This window comes from Mandrillus leucophaeus, unplaced genomic scaffold, assembly GCF_000951045.1.
Source record: "Mandrillus leucophaeus isolate KB7577 unplaced genomic scaffold, Mleu.le_1.0 Scaffold652, whole genome shotgun sequence".
Taxonomy (NCBI): Eukaryota; Metazoa; Chordata; class Mammalia; order Primates; family Cercopithecidae; genus Mandrillus; species Mandrillus leucophaeus.
In genome coordinates, this window is record NW_012107053.1 from 326,707 (window position 1) to 337,352 (window position 10,646).

Sequence of the window (10,646 nt, forward strand, 5' to 3'; positions counted from 1 at the left end):
CTGCCTCAGCCTCCTGAGTAGCTGGGACTACAGGCCCCCGCCACCATGCCTCGCTAATTTTTTTGTAGTTTAGTAGAGGTGGGGTTTTACCATGTTGGCCAGGATGGTCTCGATCTCCTGACCTTGTGATCCACCCGCCTCAGCCTCGCAAAGTGCTGGGATTACAGGCATGAGCTACCATGCCCAGCCCAAGATGTGAGATTTGTATTATGTGGGTGGGCACAAAATAGAACAAGAGAGATGATAAATGAATACATGAATAGGGAAATCTCCAGCAGGTATCTTTTTTAAAAAAAAGTAGATACTGCTGCAATGACAAAGGCTCAAATAAAGTACTATAAACTCTAAAAAGCTATGGAAGAAAAGAAACAGTGTTGGGCTTCACGTTTGTTTGTGCTGTTTTTAAAAGCAGATCTTTTTAATTAAACATATAACACATAAATTTTGTTTAAAGAGAATCTCTGTTTGTAATGCATTTTTCTTCACCTATCCTTGAAGGAAATAATAAGGCAAGTTGTGTAATGAAGCAGCCTAACAGTGTGGGAACTCTGCAGAGCAAACCTCAAAGACAGACATTGTTGTGGACTAATTAAGTCAATATATCTGAGACAGGGCAGGACTGCTCAGAGAGGTGGATTAGCCTTGTGTCCTCCCTTTTAGTTTCCCTTTGTGTTGTCTCAATTTCTAAGGACCCTTGATATTGTCTCACCAAAAAAATGTTTCCCAAGAGATACCATTAGGATGCTTTGTTACTATGTGGCATTTCAAAACCCTGCTAGATGGCTAGACTGGGTGATAGGAGAAATAGGTTTTCAATAGCACAGAACAGCCTTGTTCCCACAGGAGCCTTGAGAGCACTGTTTACGCAGTCCCTCCAAATTTACGCTTCTATTTTGGTCACAGGCACACTCTTTGGACTGCTACAATATACAATTAAAGAGGGACTTTCATCTAGGCTAACTTGAAGAAAATCTTTTCAACAGCAGCTTGTCATGATAGTACAGAATTTCCCACAGTCTCCTTGATACTAAAACTGTAATGTCTAAAAATACGATGGGTCTTTCTTTAATGGATAAGATAGCTGTTTACTATGAAGAGAAATTCTTGTAAATTGCATCACATAACTGATAAAGATGTAAATGTGAAGAATATATTTCAGCACAGAATGCTGAGTTTATTTAAAAAGGGAAACATGGCTTCTCTCATTTAATCTTTCTCTACTACTTTTCTGCTCACAACTTCCAAATATTTTTAAAATGTATAGCTTAATCATAAAGACGAAATTTAAAACACATAAAGTATTAGTATATATTTAGATAAAAATACAAATTTAATCATATTAAATATAACATAAATGTATATTAACTTACTCTTTACTTTTTAAAATATAAAACGTAAAGTACCACATTTCACCAAAGCGAACCATATTTAGATTAAGGGATTTCTGTTTACAGTGTAAGATGAGGCACTTAAATAATTTTCTTTGACAACAACTTAACGTCCACATTCGACCAATTTCCTTCGTCTCCCTCAGAATAGTTCTATAAACTAATTTACAACCTAAGAGCTGCCCATCTACTGCATATTTCCTGCAGTCGCTCAGTTTCAGTTCTTATTACAAAAATTAAATGAGTTCTGAATGAAATTTAAAATATAATGTTTTCGTTCCCACCAATAATCAGATGTTAAAATGCTTCTCTGGCAATGATTTTCTTTACTTTTTAAATAACATCTGTACTGACTGGCCATCAGTGGAATGATTTCTCACAGGGCTAAGCCAATGCCATTGATTTTCTTTTAAAATAAAGTAAAACACGTGTTCTCTGCAGTGAGAGAAAATTGCCTTCTTCCCAAAGTAACCTACGCAGCAAGAACCACCTGACCTCACACTGTCAAGCACCAATTCAGACCCTGCAACACAAGCTTTATCTCCATTTCTGGGCTCCTCCATTCCTCTTTTTACTTGATGATATCTGCATTTATGACTTCAGCAGAAGTCTAGACTGTGGGCAGAAATAGTAAAATACCTCAGCCTAATAGTATAGTAGATATCCTGGAGCAACAGAACACTTTTAACTTAAATCAGACTACTTAGGATAAAATGCACACAAATTATGCAATATTGTCCTAAGAACAAGAAAGCAGGGCATTTTGTTTGTAAAATGGTAGCACTCCCAATTCTATGACTGCAGAGGTCTTCCTCTCCTTATTCTTCCAGGTCCCTGTGGCTGTTTTAGTTTAAAGCCATATGCTCTTCCTGTTTTGATAAAGCAGAGATAGTGATGACAGTTGAAAATAATGAATTTTGGCCTTTACAGCAGTCCATGTAACAAGGCCTTAATTAGGAAAAGATTGAAGAAACCAGTATCTAAGACAACCTCTAAATTAGCATTTAGTTTGAAATGATATTTTACCAATTTACAATGGTTGTCAGAAGAAACACAGCACATCTCCACTGGGGATAGTTCAGGTCTTGGCTGCCACAAACTGGTTCTTAAATTCACCAAGAAGAAAGAGTCTCCAATAAAACAGTCATTCTCTTGCGGATGAAGTGGTTTATTAGCAAAGGGGTCAGGATGACAACACCATTCTCCAACTAGAGCTTCCCAGTTCTCACTCGGCAGTGGGAGCACCCTGAGGAGCTTCCTAGTGGAAAGAGGAAAAATCATTTTTAACAGAACAAAATGGAACTAACATTCTCTTAATTAAATGAGCATAAAAGATGAAAGAAACTCATTAACCACAAGGCTTGCAATGCTAATTTTTCCTCAATTATAAAAGTAATATATACTCACTATAACTAATTTTGAAAATGCAAGGAGGTATAAACAAGGAAAAATCATCCTTTTATCTCACTACCCAGAGATAAGTAACTAAACATGACAGTGTATTTCTTTGCCATCCGTTCAAAAGATGTATCTGTACATATCACAAAGTTTGAGAATGGTGAATAAACATACTATATCTTGCTTTTGTTGTTTTATTTAGATGAATCCTAATTAGTCCACAATATTCTATTCCATAATCAAAACTTTTGAGATCATTCCCTCAACCATTAGATATTTAGATTTTGAGTTTTTCATTATCAATAACTCTGTGATGAATGTTCCTGTTAGAATATTTATGAACATATCTATTTTCCTTGGAAAGAATCTTATATAAGTGTGAGATGATAAGCACAAATTATATGCATATTTTAAAACCCAACACCTATTTGGTGAATTTCTTTCCAGAAAGGCTGTGCCAATCTATAATTCTTCCACTCACCCTTTTCATAAATGAATACTATCATTTTTTCATTTCTGCATTAGTAATAGGTGAAAGTATTTTCAATACTGCTTTAATTGGCAACTCTTAAATTACTGGTGAGATTCATCTAGTTTTTCCACTTATAGACCACTGTGTTTCTTCTGTGAATTGTGATTAGTGACTATTTTCCAGGGTCCGTATTACTATGTTCTTATTAATTTGTAAAAATGTGTTATATATTAAGATTATTAGCCTTATGTTTATTAACCTGTTACAAATTTTTTTGGTGTTACTGCTTTTTATTTTGGTTTACATGTCTTAACTGTCAAATCACCTAACAACTTTCTTCTATAATTTCTATTACCATATTTTAATAAACTTTTCATTTTGGAATAATTTCAGATTTATAGAAAACTTACAAAGGTAATATATTAGTTCCCATATACACTTCACCCAACTGGCCTTAAAGTTACTATTTTATGATACCATGGTAGATTTGTCAAAACTACACACTTTGAATTTCACCTGTTTTTCCACTAATATCCTTTTTTTCTGTTCCAAGATCTAATTCATGATAATACTTTGCATTTAGTCATCATGTCTCTCTAGTCTCATCTGGTCTGTAACAGTTTCTCAATATTTCCTTATTTTTCAGAAACTTGAGATTTTTGAAAAGATCAGGTATTTTACAGAATATTCTTCAATCTGAGTTTGTCTAATATCGTCTCAAGATTAGGCTGGTGGTATGGATTTGGGGAAAGAATCTCACAGAAGTGAAACGTACCCTTCTCATCACATCATATCAGAGAGTATATCACATCAACACAACTTAGTGATGCTAATCTTGATAACCTGGTTAAGGTGATATCTGCTAAGTTCCTCCTCCTAACAAAACACAAACACTAGTAAATTAATGTACATTCAGATGTTATAAGTTAAAAATATTTAAGATGTGAATGCTACTTTTTTTTTTTTTTAAACAATTCCCCCTATTTTCCTTTGATTTCCCCAATCAACTGAGTCACATAAAAGGGCAATTACAATTCAGAAGAGGGTACACAATCTATAACTGCAGAGGACAAAGCTAGAAACAAGAAAGGCTGATTTTAGTTTAACATAGGGAAGAACTTTTCCTTTGAAATTAGTATACACTGCACCACTGGTATCATCAAGGTGCTGAGCCTGTTAAGCATACTGAGAAGTGATTCTTTCAACATACACTTCCTATAAGTCTACCATGAATAAGGCATTCTACTGGCACAAAATATGAACACATACAGTCACCTCTCTTAAGGTACTCATGTGCTAGTAAGAAATATGGACCTATAAACAAATAACAAAAGCACATGTTATAAATGCTCGTAACAGAGTAATGGTTCTAAACTCTTGCAGTGGGTGGGGGAGTGTGTGGCGCCAGGGGGAGCAGTACAGATCCCTTTGAATATTTAAGAAAAGTGTTAGCCTCTTTCCTCAAACATACATTTCTACAAGCACACAAAATCTGCATATTAATTTAGGGGATTCATGGATCCCCAAGACCAATCTATGAATTCAGGGCAATATATACAAAGTACTATGGGAATAGACTGTACATAGACTTCAGAGAAGAGGTAATATCTGAGCTGGCCTTTGAAGGATAAATAGTAGTTCTCCAGGCAATGAAAGGAATTAAGGGCATCATGGAAGAAACAATATGAAGGTTGATGCCATATATGTTTACTTTGCCACTGTATTTCTGCTGTCTTACATTGCTTCTAACATATAGCATGAGCTCTTAAATATTTGTTGAAGAAATGAACTAGTGTATTTTGATAACTAAAATGTGTGAAGCATTTCACACTGGTTGTATCTATTGCACACTGGAATTCAGGGGTTAACAAACCTTTTCCCTTGCTGCTTGAGAATCTGACCTTTGGTTTAGCCACCTAGCTCTGTTACCCTGGAAACCAGGTAAGATCTTAGGCATCGACTATATTGCTAGGCAACACTGCTTACGGTAAAAATGATCCTTGGTTGGTAAACTGCATCTGAACCAGGAAGAAATATGAATGAGCTGTAAATGTCTGATAGGATACTTTGGCCTTCCCTGAATGCAGTCTCTTCTTGGGAACCCTACAAACTATATCAAGAATTGTTACAAGAAATACTGGCTGCTTAAGGCAGAAGGCCTTCTTCTGAGCCAGGGCAGCTCCCATTCCTCCCTGATGTGGAGCTTATGCTTTGTACCTGGAACTACGCCGTGTTGGGAGACGACAGTCCCCAGAAAAGTATGTGAGCTGTCACTTGTGCAAACATGCAGCGCCCCTGCTGAGAGGAATTCTTGATGCTGCCCTGCTGGCAAGCTGGCAAAGAATGTGGACTGTGGTAGCCTTGTGAGTCCACATGTTTAGGTAACTTAAGAAGACCCTTGGTGGGCACTAAACACACCTTATTTCATTTAATGCTCGCAACAACTTTGTGAGACAAGAAATATCATTTTCCTATACAGAGGAGGAAAGTGAGGCTCAGAAATGTTAAGTAATCTGCATAAGTTCACAGAATCAGAGGTGACCAGTAATGGCAGGTTCTTAGTTCAGGTCTTCCTGCCTCCAAAACCAAACTTTTTCCTTAGAATATATTCCCTGCCCTGGCAATGCAGAACAGCCATAGAGGACACTTGGGCAGGTAGGATGGTGGCAAACTCTGTGGGGTGTTCTAGGCCACGCTAAGGGGTAGGGACTTGGTACCTCAGGTGCGTAGGAAGCATTACAGAATTTTAAGTGGAATAACAGGTCAGATTTGAATTTTACCAAGAAGAAGCAGAAGAAGAAAAAGGCAAATAAATTGCCTGTTTAGAGTGGGAGGGAGTTAGGCCTAAATAGGCTCCTGGACTTTCTCCATCATTAAGATCTTTTGTCTCCTGACATATTGCATGTAGTGCCAATAAACAAACCCTCAATACAGTGCAAGAGACAACAATGGCAAAATCGCCCACATGATCAGGGAAATAAAATTGCCCCAAGATTTACAGAGATCTGGGAGACAACTCACATTAACACAAAATATGATATTTTAAACTTAATGTGACTACATTATCATGTGAATAAAAGCTATAATATATCCTATAACCATCTACATAAGACACAAGAAGCAAGAAAGTGCCTAATCTGTAAGTCATTGCAAAGATAAAAGTTTTTAAAGCAGGAAAATTTTTTTTGATGTTTTGAAGAAAACATAAAACATTTCAGAACAAAAGATTTTAATCACTGCTTTACTGAAAGCATATTTATCTAAAACCCTGAAAAATAGACTTTGATATGATCTACTTCCCAAGAGAACTTTCAAAATAAAATAAATACCATCTTTTTCAAAGTTAGTTTTTAGGTAGAATCCTAGTGGAGCTCAAGAAAACAGTGAAATGATTTCCTGAATTTTCTCTCAGCTTAAGATTCTATAATGAACAGCAACACAACTTCACAATAAATTAAAATTTCCTAGTTATTTTTTAATGTACCATGAGTGCAGACTTTTAGGAAACTTAAAATATACAAATGATATCGATGTTTAATACTTAAACATATGCAGAAGAAGATGTATGCCCCTTAACTTTAATAGAGGTAAAGAAAAATGAAGAAAGTGAAAATAAAGAAACATACAAAAGAAAATAAAATTATGCTCCTTAGCTTTAAAATGAACCATTAATCAGTGATAAGATAATAACAATGGTAATAACAGCTTTTACAGATTGGATTATAACCAAGCGGACATTAAGAATATTAATAACATCAACTATCTAAAGCTCAAAATATGGCTGCTGGAATTAGATAAATTCAGGTGACATTCTCCGACTGGCAAGCCACAAATCCTATAAAACTAGCTTAGCACTTTAATACTACTACGTACATAGTATGATTAGAGCCATAAAAGTATAATTTTATTCCAAAAGTTTGTACAGTGTTACCAATAGTGCAGTTGGTGACTGTACTCTTTTTTAACCTCTTTGTAGAAATGTGACTATATTCTTGGGAGTAGTTATTTTCAGGTTACAATTGTAGCTGGTCTGCCAAGTGGCTCAATCAAGTGGTTGGATATCCTGACATCTCATGTTTCCAAAGATCCCATCTTGCTGGTTTCCCTCCAGGGTGTCAGTGCCCTCATGAGATCTAGGCTGACACCTAGCACTACCCTGCCAGCACAGGGAGAATAGGGCGAAACATCCAGAGACCTCAGGAGAGCCCCTCTGTTTCAAATCATCTGAAAATCAAAAGGCTTGAGTTTGAAAGTTTGGCCAACTGATTTCATTCATGTATGAGATGAATTTATTTCTAGAATATATAAATTCCAAACACAAGGACTATTTGGCTGTTTGTTAGACTATTCACAACAAAATAAATTTCATTATTGTTGCTGGATATTAGGGCCCGTTAATCTTAACAAGAGCATAATCAAAAATTACATACATTCACACACATTTTACAGAAAAACTGTTAATCTAGTAAAACGTAAATTGAAGAATTTAATTATAAAGAAATGAGGCATTATTTGGTTTCGAATAACCACAACAAATAGCTAAGAACAAGTGACCTTAAAATTAGGCGCTGCTGTAATTAGCAGGTATCACGTGCCCTGGTGCTAGTAAGTATTTAAAAGCCATTAATGAGTCTTACTGTTTAAACTGTCCTCTACATCTTATTTCTATAATTAACAAGAACCTTTTTTATTTAAAAAAAAAAAAAAGAATAAGTGTTAGTCCCACACTACGAAATAATCATGAATCACAAAGTACATGAAACCGCAAATACAAATGAGGTTCATTGATCAGGGAATTTTCATGTTTCATAGCACTCTAATCCAATGTCCTCATTTTACAGGTGAGGAAACTGGAGCCCAGGAAATTAATGTAACATGTTCCCAGATAATAAGACTAGCCAGTAAGCAGATCTTAACTCTGTTCCACTGCTCCTATAGAGGTGCTCCCAATACAGATAAATCAACATATTCCAAGGTACCTTCCTGGGAAATATGTTTACAATTAGTTGATTTTTGGCACACACATGCTCTTTTGAAAACCTTTGGTCTTGTTTTCTATTTAACAAGCACAAAGTTGTCCTTACCACTCACATAAAACAGATAACTGAGGGAGAAATAAGAACAACACTGGGTTTGACATTAATGGTCAACATGAAATCTATGTGCAGATACTTAAGGAAGCATCTTTATCCATATAACTCAGTCAAAGGGCAAGCTACCTAAGAGTTAAAGGTAAGCAAAGCCTTGAGTCATTTACTAAGGATTTCTCTGCATTACTGAAGAGGCATGCATATGCCAGGCACACAGGTGTGACATGAAAAGGTTTTTGGGTAAGACTTGATTAAATGAGGCAAAGGTTAAGTCAAGTCCACTGTTTCTCAGCGAGAAAAAGAGAAAGGGAATTCATTTCCTTGGCACATGCAGAGTATGCGAATCACAGTCTTGAAACAAAAAGGTTTGAAACACTAAACTAGATAATTTGCTAGTTTGCTAATAAGAACAATTTGGAAAAGAGTGTAGAAATCTAAAAAACCAATTTAAAAGACCTTGTTGAGCATTAACTATTACATATGTTATATCCTTTAATTCTCTTGACAAGTTTGGAAAATAGGCCTTATTAGAAGGCTGTATTAGAAGAACCTGAGGTAGTACAAACACAACTTCCCAGCTACTAAGTCATGAAGCTGGATTTCAAACCCAGGTCCCATTCTCCTGCTCCTGCCTTCAGGGCCAGACGATGGTCAGGGTTAGGGAGAGTGAGTGCTGCCCTTTTAGTTCTCAGTTCCATCACTGTAAAAGGGACTGACACAGAAGATACAGTTCCTGAACAGAAAAAATGGGGGCAACAGATACAAGATTTTTCATATTATCATCCGTTCCAATGTAACACAAATAACCGCCAATAATGAGCCAGCATATCCTTTACTGCAAGCAGCACCCAGAAATACTGTTACACTGATTTAACATGTTCCAACTGTAACTTCTAGGAATCCCCATTGTTGTCTAGGAATGAATGTTTCAGAAACTTCATCTGAGAATTCAACCAAAGCCTAAAATAGACTGAGAGAAGGAAAACACTCTTGGTTCAACTACAGTGTAAACTGAGATCCCCTGAACCTTTCAGGATAAAGTGGGCCTGTCACCAAGTACATGCAGTAACTTCAACACTTAGGTAATCCAAGCAAAGATGAGGTTCCCTCCTCTGCAAATTTAAAGTCACCTCATTTCTTACTCAAGACAGTCACTCTGAGGATCTTCCATTTGTAACCTCTCACTTATGCCAGAGTAACTCTGTGCCATCTCATCTACCTGGGACACTGCCAGAAATCAGGAAGCAAGCAAGAGAGGTTGGTAGAAGGCCAAAACAAACATGTCAACGTTTATTCAATTCAACCCAGCAAAAATTGATTGAGAGCACACTATTTACGAGGGACAGTGCCTGATGCTGCGGATGGGGATGATGATGATGATGATAAGAACGGTAATTATCGCAGTAGCTAATACATATGGAATGCTTGCCACGTTGCCACGTGCCAGGCACTGTCATAAACACTTAAACTCACTCAATTCTCCTAGCAACCCTATGAGATAGGTCCTACTGTTAGCCACATTTCTGCAATAAAAGAATTGAGGCACAGACTGCTTAAGTAACTTGCCCAGAGTCACACAGCTAGTAAATGTCAGGTGCAAACCTAGTTACTCCGGCTTCTGAGTCTGTACTACTAGACAGACTCAGAAGGGTCTACACTGTACTGCACTCTCAAAAGAGTAGGGATAAAGGATACAGGGGATAAGAAGATTATCTGCACTCTGAAAGCCTACAGTTTAGTTGTGAAGACAGGCAAATAAACCTTAGAGGAGCACCTAAACCAAACCAGGGTTGACAGAAGGCTCATAACGGTACCTGTCCTGTCAGCTGAATTCTGAAGTTCAGGTAGGAGCCAACCAGGGGGAGAGAGGGTGTGGGGTGCATTCCTCCAGGAAAGGAAGTCACTTTCATAAGGCCCCAGGGTGAAAAAAAATCATGAAAAGACTATAGGGCTGCACATTGATCACCAGAGCTGCGTACAGAACGCCAGTCAATAATGGCATGTTTTTTGGGGGAGGAGGAATAGGTTGGGAAAGATATAAAATGTGAGGGTGGAGAGGTAAATAGAGGTAAACTCATAAAGGTCCTAATGTAGCATGTTTCTGGAATTTATACTGGAGAAACAGGGAGTCATGGAGGGGTCTGACCAGTAGAGCCTGATGCATTTGAGAACAATTACTCAGTTGTGCTAAAATAGGTCAGACGAGAGGACAAAACTACAGGGAGGCTCAGTGGATGAGGAGCTGGTGCAACAAGTGTAATTAGGTGAGAAGACAGTGGCCTCAACTAAGGTAGAGGC

At 37.1% G+C, this 10,646-nt stretch overlaps 1 protein-coding gene across 2 annotated transcripts in view; it reads right to left on the reverse strand.

Moving 5' to 3' along the window:
• The window catches only part of UBE3D (ubiquitin protein ligase E3D), a 186,993-nt gene that overhangs the window by 161,454 nt on the left and 14,893 nt on the right, over positions 1-10,646 (reverse strand). For both annotated transcript variants that reach the window (XM_012001187.1, XM_012001186.1), the window contains exon 4: positions 2,415-2,646. In XM_012001187.1, the coding sequence (XP_011856577.1) occupies positions 2,415-2,646 (232 nt within the window). The remainder of the gene's footprint in view (positions 1-2,414; positions 2,647-10,646) is intronic.